Here is a 13,405-nt window from a genome sequence, read left to right as displayed (position 1 = left end):
CCACTTGAAAGAAACTCCTGACTCAGTCAGACTCAACAACACTCTTTACTTCTAAGCAAACATTCTGACTAATGACCACTGTGCCCCAAACATTCTCAGCTAGTAGCTATTTAACTAACTAATTGGTCCTGCTATGTAATATGGGCATCGAATTTTCTTTCAATTATTCGTATTCTCCAACCGCAGGCACTATGAGTTATGTATTAGCAAAATGACAAATACAGGTTATATAATCCCTGTGCCCACAAAGTCCGGCATACTGTCATTGTGCACCCTATAGTCCCAACACTAGCAGCAGAGGCTACACAGATGGTGGTGTTACTTGGAAATTAACTTGACAAATTGTCATCTGGCACTCACACTTCCCAAGTAATGGTATAGTTCTAAAAAGCAATAATCAATCCAGGTTGTAATGATTCTTTCCTTCCTCTGCCCATTAAACACTGAGTCTTGTTGAGTTCCTACTATGAGGTAGCATGAGTTCCTTCCTAAGGTTAGGAACAGTGATATGACACAGACACACTTTGTCATGACTAGGTCAGTAATCTCATTCAAAAGCAAATATGATTGAATCGTATGCTTTAAAACAGTTTAGAAAAGTAAGCTGGAGCATTTCTGTTCCCGTTGGCTATGTTGTAAACTGGCTAGGAGTCAACTGAGTTTGTGCCTAATCCTATATGCTAGTTATACTTATTATAGTTACATTAATCAATTTAATACTGTGAACACTGGCAAATTTACTGTAAAAAGAGTGTTATTATTTCTATGAAAACTATGCTATTTCTCTGAAGACTTACTGAAGGCAATTCCCTACAAAGAAATTGTTGTCAAATTAAGAGCAGTCAAGACAACCAGAAAAGTCAGAAGGGAAATATAAATAATCTAGAACAGTGGTAGTCAACCTGGTCCCTACTGCCCAATAGTGGGCGTTCCAGCTTTCATGGTGGGCGGTAGCGGAGCAACCAAAGTATAAATAAAAAGATAGATTTAACTATAGTAAGTTGTTTTATAAAGATTTATTCTGCCAAACTTAGTGAAAATCTGACATAAAGTACTTGGTAAGTAATTATTATTATATGCTTTAACTTGCTATAACTCTGCTATATAAATTTTATAAAGTAAAGTTACTTCCCTACTTTATAAATCACCATTACTGTGGAACTGGTGGGCAGTTAGAAAATGTTACTACTAACAGAGATACAAAAGTGGGCGGTAGGTATAAAAAGGTTGACTACCCCTGATCTAGAAGGTTCTATAAATTAGATAGATTAGCAATATATCTTAAACAAGAAGTCTTTCAAATTGCAAATCGTAGACAATGCAATGACTATGGTTTCTAAGAAAAACTGAAGATTCATTTATGAAGAAAAAGACTTGTCACTACATCAAAGAAGTTAATGAGTAAACGGACACATACGTGTTTTGCCTTAAAATAAAATGTTGCAATATATTTTATGGAGAACTTTATTTTCTTAACATTTCTACCACTGTTATGCATTAAGTCAGTGTGTTTTAATCACCGGTCCACAGCCCAACGCAGGTCTGTCACAAATTCCATGCCACTCTGCCCACCAAAGAGTTACCAACCTGATGTGAAAAACCACTGCATTAGGTTACATACCTTAAAATCTGAAAAATGCTGCCTAACCTTTCTAGGTTATTTCTATAGCGTGAGATCAATTATTTAAAGTAAACCTGTCATTCATATCCTTAAAATAAATGTAATAATGAACAAAGTGTTGTGAAATTTATCTTACTCTAACTTTCCGTACTCTACATGATTTTTGATTCAAAAGTGCATAAGAAAGAAATCCACAAGAATTCCCTCCTTAATTAACCACAAAGTAAAATAACTGCACTATATTTAAAAGTACATTTACCAGAAACTATAGCCAACTGTTTCTTACTTCTTTCTGTAAGGTTTGCACATAAATGAACTAAAAAAATAGCTGAATGGTTTAAATCAGGGGTCCCCAAACTATGGCCTGCGAGCCGCATGTGGCCCCCTGAGGCCATTTATCCGGCCCCCGTCACACTTCCGGAAGGGGCACCTCTTTCATTGGTGGTCAGTGAGAGGAGCACAGGATGCAGATGCAACTTAGATGAAACTTCTAAGTTTTATAAAAAGTTTTGACAGACTTAGCAGGATTTTCAGAGGCCAGCACTTGGAGAAAACACTGGAACTGTTAAACTACAATGATATTACTTACTAAACTAGTTGCTCAATACTATACTGCTCACAAAAGCTGAGGATATTTTAGAGTTTCATATTCATTTTGAAATATCCCCTACTTTTTCTGAGCAGTATACAGCTGGATAAAGCAGTGTTTCAACAGTCTGAAAATGGACTTCTACTCCCAGTTTTGTGGAGTTCAAAACTTTCACCACAAGGGGTTCCAGGCTTCATGACACCACATATAGCCCAGAATCACAGAGCCAGAAAAGGCAGGAAAAAAAAACAAAACAGACCTTGAACAAAATATTTTCATCATAGCTACAGAAACAAATGCTAAAAAAAAAAAAAAAAAAAAAAAAAAATAGAAAATTTGATAAGTATATCTCAATTATCAGTAAAAATGAAAAGTAACACAATGCCACATATCTATACACATCAACCTCTTCTAAGTTTGGATATAACTGAACTAAATACTGTCAAGCAAGAGAATAAAACAGATTTTTATATAGAACTCACCATAAAATCAATGATATATTTTAAATTTAAATTTTAGACAATGTAATATCTCTGTTCTCATTTTCATACCAAAATAATACCTTACTGACTTTGGACTAAATGTGGATGATCTAGAAAATTTTGTATAATCAGTCTATATATACTTATTGAATGCCTAATCTTTGCCATTGAATAAAATGCAAATAAACCCTGTCCCCACGGAACCAGAATGTGGGAAACGATGTAGATCTTTAAGACAAGCATATATGCTTGATTTACATATGTATAAAATCATGTTAAGAACTATAAAGAAAAATAACAGAGACAGTAAGACTATTTAAATTAGCAAACCAAGGACATGACATTTAAGCCAATAGTTGAGTGTGAGAAAGTTGGTGGCCAGCGTATTTGGCTGGAAGGGAGAATAAGATGCTCCCCAAACCAGCTAATACCCTTTACACTTTAAAAACAATCTTTAATATTAAATTTTAACAGAAATCTAAAATGTAATTTTTAAGTTTAAAGCACATTCTTATTGATATATCAAATGTAATTTTAGAAAAAATACTGATTATTATTAATACAAAAGTTTCTTTGCTTTATAAAACTAAATAATCCTATTCACCATATAGAAAAATTCCAAGAAATAAATTAAGATATATATGAATATATGAACAAATTAACCACTCTTAGAAGAATTTTTATGATAATGACTTTAACAGTTACTACACTTTCATTTGAGATACTGTACTTGTAAACACACCAATCTCTCTATCTTGGCAGGTGAAATTTACTTTTTTACTGCCTTTCTTTTAACTACTTGACCATAATTGTATGTTTCTCTAAAATTTTAAAAAAGTCAACTTCACACCTGTGGGAGAAAAACTGTATGGGTTAACATAGAAAGGGTTTGGTATGTATTTCCAATACACTCTCTGGGTCCAGTCCCACACAGTTCAGTTTACAGGTAACATGGGAGAACTCGGCCCCTGGCTTTCTCGCTGTCGTCCTTTCATCGGCAGGTCTCATCACTTTGTCCATGAGCACCGCTCATCATCACCTTCTCTCACAAGCCTCCGGTGCTCTCTTGGTTTGTTCTTCCTACATCCTGCTCCCATTTCTCTGCTTTTCTAAGCCATTTCTTTAAAATTGCATTCCTAAATCATCTCTTTTCTATGTATTTATTTGCCTTTGAGCACTCCTGTATTCATAATCTGTCATTACTTCACAAGTGGGATAATACCTGATCTTCAAAATTGTCAATGAAAATAAGAAACTACACTTTCTGCCCTTGTTTCTAGTTAATATGCCTGAAGAAACAAATGAAACATCCTGTGTTCATTCAAAAGTCCTACATATTAATCGTCCCAGTTTTCCCTTTTCTGATGATCTTATACCCCATAAGATCAGTAAGAATGCCATGAAAAAATAAAACTGATAGATATAACTTGCAAATTACAATTTGCTTAAGTATCTGACCATTCCATTTCCAATGATTCAAGGTTTGTTTTATATCTGCCTTAAAAACCTATGTGAAAATCAAATGGTAAGATTTGGAGTGACTGAACTTAAAATGTGAAAATAAAAGTTCAGATACCAAAATTTTCTTCTAAGTACTCTCAAACAAGATTGTAAAGAGAGGAAATTTAAGACTAGCATCTAAAGGCCAGTATAACTATTCCTGCTTTGTTTTGTATGTGAATTCATGTTAAAACGTAGAGTGGAAAAACTATTCTGAATGTCTACTGCAGAATTATTCCTATGAAATTATGTATAGTTTCTACATACCAGGCAGCACTTAAAATGCTTTCCTCACAGTAATTCATTTAACCCTCACAACCACCCCAAAAAGTGTGTATTGCCATCATGCCTACTTCACCTATGAGAAAACTATAGATGGAGTAATTAAGAAATGTATCCAGTGTTCCTCAATTAGCAAGTGGCAGAAGCAGATATTCAACTCGGGCGGTCCAAAGCCTGTTTCTTAACTACTCAACCAAACCATACAGCTTTTCTAGAATCTGCAGCTTCTGCTAAAAAAAATTGAGAGCGAAAATCTTTGCCACCAGGAAAGGCTGAAATCCTAAGAAGTCAGGTAGCTGTGCTGGAATCCAAAGCAATACCAGTAGGGTTGCCCAAGTAAGTGCCAATACATGTCACCTCCTCAACAGGCATTATTGGGAATGAGAAGAGCATGGAGTCACAGCACTTCTCGGCCCCTGCTGAGAATGTCACCCAGACTCTTAGTGCAGCAACAGCCTCCTGAGTCACGCAGTTGTTTTGCAAGTAAACGTGCCTTGAACTGTGAACCAATTAACATGAGGCACACTTGCACTCTGTCTGTTTGTCTCTTCTCTCTGTCTCACATTCTCCCCCACAGCCTGCAAGTCTTTCCAGGTTCTGGTCACTGGGTGTGGGTTGTCACAGCACTGTCCCAGCTGGCTTCTGGGATTCTGCCTCCTGTGAGGCCAGCCTGTCCTGCATAGTGCTGCCACACTAACCCTCCTTTTATTTTTTATTTAATTAATTGTGTTTACATAGATTCTAGTGTTGCCACGATGCATTCACCCTCCACCTTATTCCCCTCAACGTCTCCCTTGCCCCCCTCCCAAAAGCGCCCTCTCCCCTTCAGGTTTATTCCATCGTATTATCCCCTTTCCCTCTGTTCCCCTTGATCCCGCCTCTGTCTCAGTTCTGTTCCTCAGTTCACATTGTTCATTGGATTCCTCAAATGAGTGAGGTCAAATGATATTTTTCTTTTTCTGCCTGGCTTATTTCACTTAACATAATAGTTTCCAGGTCCATCCATGTTGTCTAAAAAGGTAAGATTTCCTTCTTTTTCATGGCCCCATAATATTCCATTGTATATATGTACCACTACTTTTTAATCCACTCGTCCACTGACGGACACTTGGGCTGTTTCCAGATCTTTGCTATTGTGAACAATGCTGCCATAAACATGGGGTGCATTTCTTTTTTTGATTCAGTGATATGGTATTCTTGGGATATATTCCTAAAAGTAGGATGGCTAGGTCAAAAGGCAGTTCCATTTTTAACTTTTTGAGGAATCTCCATACTGTTTTCCACAGTGGCTGCACCAGTCTGCATTCCCACCAGCAGTGCAGGAGGGTTCCCTTTTCTCCACATCCTCGCCAGCACTTATTCTGTGTTGTTTTGTTGATGAGCGTCATTCTGACAGGTATGAGGTGGTATCTCATTGTGGTTTTAATTTGCATTTCTCTAATGATTAGTGATGTTGAACATTTTTCATCTGTCTATTGGGCATCTGTATGTTCTCTTTGGAGAAGTGTCTCCTCAGTTCTTTTGCCCATGTTTTGATTGGATCGTTTGTCTTTCTGGTGTTGAGTTTTTCTTTAAAATTTTGGTTATTAACCCCTTATCAGATGTATTGTTAAATATGTTCCCCCATTGTGTGGTTTGTCTTTTTCTTTTTTTTTTTTAATTTTTCTGAAGTTGGAAATGGGGAGGCAGTCAGACAGACTCCCACATGCACCCGACCAGGATCCACCTGGCATGCCCACCAGGGGGCGATGCTCTGCCCATCTGGGGCGTCGTTCTGTTGCGACCAGAGCCATTCTAGCACCTGAGGCACAGGCCACAGAGCCATCCTCAGCGCCCAGGCCAACTTTGCTCCAATGGAGCCTTGGCTGCAGGAGGGGAAGAGAGAGACAGTGAGGAAGGAGAGGGGGAAGGGTGGAGAAGCAGATGGGTGCTTCTCCCGGGTGCCCTGGCCGGGAATCGAACCCAGAACTCCTGCATGCCAGGCTGACATTCTACCACTGAGCCAACAGGCCAGGGCCTGTGTGGTTTGTCTTTTTATTCTGTTCTTATTGTCTTTAGCTGTACAAAAGCTTTTTAGTTTGATATAGTCCCATTTGTTTATCCTGTCTTTTATTTCATTTGCCCATGATAAATCAGCAAATATATTGCTGTGAGAGATGTCAGAGAGCTTACTGCCTCTGTTTTCTTCTAAGATGTTCATGGTTTCACGGCTTACATTTAAGTCTTTTATCCATTTTGAGTTTACTTTTCTGTATGGTGTAAGTTGGTGGTCTAGTTTCATTTTTTTGCAGGTAGCTGTCCAATTTTCCCAACACCATTTTTTAAAGAGACTGTCTTTACTCCATTGTATGCTCTTACCTCCTTTGTCAAATATCAGTTGTACATAAAGGTGTGGGTTGATTTTGGGTTTTCTGTTCTGTTCCATTGATCTATATGCCTGTTCATATACCAGTACCAAGCTGTTTTGAATACAAGGGCCTTGTAGTATAACTTGATATCAGGAAGTGTGATACCTCCTACTTTATTCTTCTTTTTCAAGATTCCTGAGGCTATTCGTGTTCTTTTTTGGTTCCATATAAATTTTTGGAATATGTATTCTATATCTTTGAAGTATGTCATTGGTATTTTAATTGGTATTGCATTGAATTTATAAATTGCTTTGGGTAATATAGACATTTTAATGATGTTTATTTTTCCTAACTATGAACATGGTATATGCTTCTACTTGTTTGTATCTTCTTTGATTTCTTTTATCAAGGTTTTATAATTTTCCGAGTACAAGTCCTCCTTGGTTAAATATACTCTTAGGTACTTTATTTTTGTTGTTGCAATAGTGAAGGGGATTGTTTCCTTAATTTCTCTTTCTGACAGTTCATTGTTGGTGTATAAAAATGCCTCTGATTTCTGAGTATTAATTTTATACCCTGCCACTTTGCTGAATTCATTTATCAGGTCCAGGAGTTTTTTGACTGAGACTTTAGGGTTTTCTATATACAGTATCATATCATCTGCAAATAATAATAATTTTAATTCTTATTTTCTAATTTGGATGCCTTTTATTTCTTCTTCTTGTCTGACTGCTGTTGCTAGGACTTCCAGGACTATGTTGAATAAGAGTGGTGAAAGGGGGCAACCCTGCCTTGTTCCTGATCTTAAGGGGATTGCTTTTAATTTTTGCCCATTGAGTATGTTGTTGGCTGTGGATTTGTCATAGATGCTCTTTATCATGTTGAGGTATGTTCCCTGTATTCCAACTTTGCTGAGAGTTTTGATCATAAACGGGTGCTGGATTTTATCAAATGCTTTTTCTGCACCAGTTGTGTTATTTCTAGGTCTTCTTGGATTGGCATCAGCTGTTGTTTGTAATCCGCTGTCAGATTTGGCTTTTCTAGTAGAGCTGCTTTGAAGTCTTTTTTTTAAATTTTTTAATTAATTTTAATTGAGTAAAATTAATCAATCAGGGTACATAGGTTCAGAGAAAACATCTCCAGGTTATTTTGACATTTGATTATGTTGCATACCCATCACCCAAAGTCATATAGTCTTCTGTCACCTTCCTTTGTGCCCCTCCTCTCCCCCCCACTTTTCCCCTCCCCACTCCCAGTAACCACCACACTCTTGTCCATGTCCCTGAGTCTCATTTTGAAGTCTTGACTTTTTGTTTTCTTCTCAATTTTCTTAACTCTGTGGTACTCTTGTTTACTGATCTCAGCAGGGGGCTTATTTGAAACTGTATCCAGGAGCTGTGGGTGTAACCTGAGACTCTGAAGTCTCCCAGGCGGGCAGAGGGTGCTTTCTCAGCTTCAATAGGGGGAGGTGTATCTCAGATCTCCATGGAGACCTGAGTTATGGCCCCTCTTCCTCACTTCCTGTTTTCAGCTGTGTCTTGTTGTGCTGATTGAAGTTGGAGAGCTTTCCGGAGGTGGGTCAACCAGAACCACTTTAGGCTAGTGCTGTGTGGAGGGATAAACCCCTCCCCCAGCTATGGCTGCCTCTACACTGGATGAGTCAGCTTCTCAGGTCATTCCATGGATTCCTCTGCCCATCACCGTCTGTCTCTCTCTCCCCACTTTCCTTTTGGAAGACAAGCCAGCCCTCTCAGCACACCTCACTCCCAGGTCCCCAGGCAAGTGGCTGTGAGAGATATTTTCTGCTCTTCTCCTTGGAATGAGAGCCCTTATGGGCTCTCAGCCTCACCCCCGCCCCCTTTGCTCCAGGAAGCAGGGGAGACCCACCACACCTTGGCACTCCCTACCGGGCTTGGTGTGGCTTCTTCCTTGCTTTTTGGTTTTTGAGACCTGTTCTTGTAGTCCAAAGTTGGGTTTTCATGCTAACTGTTCCTAAATTAATTTGTAATCCAGTTTGGTGGCGTGAGCTGGGAGTCTGTGCGTCTATCTGCTGCCATCTTCGTATCTCCACTAACCCTCTTTAAACAGTGTTTTCTTCACAACGCTTCTCTGTTCAAAACTGTCTGTGATAACACATTTCTTATCTGAAAGTAAAGGCTATATGACTGACAATAGTTAGAATGTGGAGATTTGGTACTGGGGACTCTTTTTATGAATTCAACTCTCAAAAGGTCCCCATTATCATAAGTTTAAAATCACTTTTTTTTAGAACATGTTATTCCTACTCCAATCTGTATAGCCTATAGTCCAAGTGAATAAAACACCATGGATTTATTATCAAACAACACCTCAACTCTTCCCAAATTCCCACATGCATTTATGACAAGCATCTCCTTGCTAGGTCACCTGCTTCTGGCATCAGACCTCTCTCCTCTGTCATTCACATGCCCAACTTTATCTGGGGTCTTCCCCTGAACACAGCTTCAAACTCCAATTTAGCTGAAATCAACTTCCTACACAAATATTTCTAATCCCACCATACTTGCTGATGTCCTCTCCACACTCACAGATTGAGATGGGTGTAAATAATACTTTGTTTTTACTTTATTGCATTTCCTGTTCTACAAATAAATATGAGCATCTTTTTAAATGTTTATTGTATATTTATTTTTCTGTGAACTGATTATTTACCTCCTTTGATCATTTTTCAACTGGATGGATAGCCCTTTTCTTTATAAAAGAGAAGAACTTTTGTATATTCTAGATATTAAAAGGTTATTACATCCATTACAAATATTTTCCCAAATATCTGCAGACCATTTCTCTTCTTTTTATATTTAAAAAACTATTCTCAGATACTTTCTTTTCCATATAAACTCTATCATTTCATGTTCTTCAGTTACATTTTATAGCTTTATTCTTTTTTATCTCTTCATTATGAAATCCAGTTAGGACTTTGCAACTTGAAAATGGATATTTTTAAAGTTGAAAACACTTTAAGAGTATAAAACTTACTATTTGACATCATTATTGTTGACTTTGCAAATGTTATCTTTTTCCATTGAATGGATTTTAAATTTTCACATAAAGAATATCTAAATATTCTTTTATAGTTCTGCATCTCTGGTCTTATTTAAAAACAACTCTGTTATCCCTATTTGATGTGTGTGTGTGTGTGTGTGTGTGTGTAGTTTTCTGGATTTTCTTTTTTAAGATTTTAAAGTTATTTTATTGTTTACATTCTCATAGTTAATCCATCTGGAATTCATTTTTTATACAGTTTAAGATTCAGGTCCAATTTTATTTTGACCCTGATGGATGACCAGTTATGTCAGCACTATTTATTAACTAATCCAACTTTTTCCCACTGACTTAAACCAACACTTTTATCATATATTAAGTTTTTATACATATTGGAATCTATTTCAGGATTCCCTTTTCATCCTACTAATTATTTTATCTCTTACTATATCAACCCCATATTGGTTTAATTTCAATGGTTTTATATTATGCTATGGTGACTCATAAGTTCAGTTCTCCTTCACTGCTCTTCATTTTCATACTTTTAAAGGCTATTCTCAAGCATTTCCTTTCCATTCAAAATCTAAGGTTATTTTATACATATTTTTAAAACACCTCATTGGGATCTAATTAAAATTGCATTTATATATGAATATGGAGAGAATTGAATTTTTTATCTATTGAGACTTTTAACCAAAAATGTGCCATGTCCTTACACTTTTTCAGATCTTGTTTTATATTTTTCAATAAGATTTCAATATTGTCTTCATTTTCATCATTCTTTTTTAGTTCATGGTTAAACTAAAGCATTTAAAAATAAAAATATTAATATTTTTATTACTAAAGTGTGTGTATGTGTTTACAAATAGAAATCTCATTATTTAATAAAATGACTGCTAAATTCTAGAAATCCTGAAAAATGTGATAATATGGCTAAACTCTTCAAAAAGGGTTAGGATTTGAGCTGAGAAAAGAATAAAACTTCATTTTATGCTTAAATTGGACTTATTTTTTTCTTACTGGAATTTACAATTATTGCAATCTTATCTGAAATGGTTTCAGAAACATTATCTTTTCATATTCTTGCAATTAAAGATATCTAAAAAGAAACATTTTCCTGTGCTGATAGAAATAAAATCTCTGAATAAAATTATTGTGGAATCATCACTCGAGTCTTACTTGACTAGAAAGTTTAGAAGCTTCAACGGCATGTTCAAAATCTGGTCTTCCAATTACAGCAGGCTCTTTATTCATTGCTCCTTGCCCTTTCTTGTATTCTGCCTAAAATGAATAAGTGAGAGAATGTTAAATATTTCTACTTTCCAGTGAAAAAGTATATTGAAATTAACCAAACTAAAATATAAAAGACCCTCAGTCCATAAAAAAAATATTTCTTACAACTCACCAAATATTGATATTAAAATGCTGACTGCTAAAGCAGCAATTGATTTTATAATATGGCTATTTAAATAAACTCAACATTTTTATAATAGAATAATTACTAATTTTGAGTCATGTATATAATCATTATCATCATTGTGTTGATATATAAATACTGAAAAAAATTCAGAAATTTCTGGATAACTGAGACTTTGCCTTCTGCATACAGATAGCTTTTATGGCTTTGTTTAATCTCAGGAACCCCTATTTGATTAACATGCAGTTGAAGTTAGAAAATAATTATCAATTATTAATTTTTAAGGTACATATAGCCTATGTTACTTAAATATCTGGTTCAAGTTAAGATATCATTTTTAACCAGGTCTTAGGTATATTCAAAAAAAAATGATGAACAGCTATAATGTGTAGGAAACACACAAAGGTAAATGTTGGCAGAATAGAATCTGCACAATTAACAGCATCAAAGTAAGAACAAGTGAAGTTTTTCTGGACTGGGTGAGGTAGAGATAATATAGGACCAGATAATATGACAACCTTGACTTTCAAGCTGGGACACTGGAATGTTATCTTATACCAGAATAGTATTTACTGATCTAAAAGTATAATAATGCCAGTCATAGTCAAGTCGAGTTTGGGCAGCTTCTAGCTTCTGTATATACCTAATCATTTACCTAGTTAAATGGATAATTCAGATATTAAAAAATTGAAATAATTCAGATTTTAAAATTGAGATGATTAGTTTCACTCATTAAATTAACGATCCAACTACCAAGCCATGTTTTATTCCAGAAAATACAAGAAATCATTTCTGCTCAAGATAAGAAAGAATGATTACATTGCTTATGATCTTGGATATCTGCGTAGCCATCTTGATGTCTGGCCTGTCGAGAACTGCACTATACACGTGGGTATCCTGCATATCTTTTCTATAAGAAATCTGATGAGAGAGACAGTTTTGATTAAAAAAAGGAAATTAGCAGTTTCATATTGTCATTAGCCTTAATGTTCATAACATTATTTATCCTTGTCACAATCACCTTAGAGAGCCAAATGGCCATAAGTTTTGCAGAGCACATTTATTTGGATAGCTATATTTTCTTTTTACTATACCTATGCCTCACTAACATTATTATATATGAACTGAATTCATACAACATAAGAAATACGAGCCCAAGACCTTAGCACAAAACCAATCTTATAGGATTTGATTTACGCCACCCTCATAAGCATGTCATTGTGTGCAAGTGTGTATATGAACATTCACATTAATAAAATCCTCTCCGAGGGCTTTCAGATGCCCCTCGACAGCCTCCAGCCCAGTGGATGCAGGCTAAGCCCACCACAGTAATACCGGAAATCACCTCCAGGGTGAGGGTGTGAGAACCTCTGTAACTCTAGCTTCCACACTCCCAACCATGCCCTGCTTCCCCTTTTCTGAATGGACTCTTCAAATGCCCACATCTGGAAATCCTCTTCATGGATACTGATAGTGTTATTATCTAGTAAATATCATTGCCACGTCTTGATCCTCCCAAATAAAAGCAATTACATTAAGAAATATTCATCTTCCAAATGCATGTTCAACATAATTGAACCAAAGTGTAGAAATTAAAGAATTTAAAAGAAAAATGCACATAAATTTTGTCAGATATACTTTAAATGACAGTGGTCATTTAGATGAAATCAACTGACAGTAAGAAAAGACCAGAAGTGAACTGATATAATATCCAATGATCAATATCTCAGCAATCTGCCCACATCCATATTTCTTGAGATTAGTCATGAGCTGAAAGAACATCAGCTATCTTCCAGATGCAGTTCTATTTGGCAATATCACCAGGGTCTGGTCAACTTGTCCATTATATAATATTATATTCAAGTTAAAATGCCAAGGGGCTGATAATGGTTTCAATAATGAAATTCATCATCATTTTTTGCAAGTCACAGAAAAGTGGAACAGAGAAATATGCAACTAAACATCTATGCAAATGCACAATAAAACCACATGTTGTACAAAACAAATATTTCAAATATTGCCGGCAAACTTCCTGCAATAGCATCAGCTAATTTAAAATTTAGATTTCTGAAGTTCATACCCAATTTTATAATGGAATTTCAGTAAGTTCGGCCCGAGAATCTGCATTTTGATGAATTCCCCAGT

The 13,405-nt window shown here is 36.0% G+C and overlaps 1 protein-coding gene across 8 annotated transcripts in view; it reads right to left on the bottom strand.

The window, feature by feature from the left end:
- NEBL (nebulette) overlaps positions 1–13,405 on the bottom strand; it is a 451,526-nt gene that overhangs the window by 96,241 nt on the left and 341,880 nt on the right. For 5 of the 8 annotated variants that reach the window (XM_066384597.1, XM_066384603.1, XM_066384601.1 and 2 more), the window contains exons 6-7: positions 12,080–12,181; positions 11,023–11,124 (exon numbers count right to left, since the gene is read on the bottom strand). The exons of 2 other annotated variants lie outside the window; for them this stretch is intronic. In XM_066384597.1, the coding sequence (XP_066240694.1) occupies positions 11,023–11,124; positions 12,080–12,181 (204 nt within the window). The remainder of the gene's footprint in view (positions 1–11,022; positions 11,125–12,079; positions 12,182–13,405) is intronic. One more of the 8 variants, XM_066384599.1, reaches the window with a different exon arrangement.

The sequence above is a fragment of the Saccopteryx leptura genome, chromosome 5, assembly GCF_036850995.1.
Source record: "Saccopteryx leptura isolate mSacLep1 chromosome 5, mSacLep1_pri_phased_curated, whole genome shotgun sequence".
Classification (NCBI taxonomy): Eukaryota; Metazoa; Chordata; class Mammalia; order Chiroptera; family Emballonuridae; genus Saccopteryx; species Saccopteryx leptura.
The sequence above is the reverse complement of the archived record's forward strand: the minus strand, read 5'-3'. Positions and strand labels throughout refer to the sequence as shown.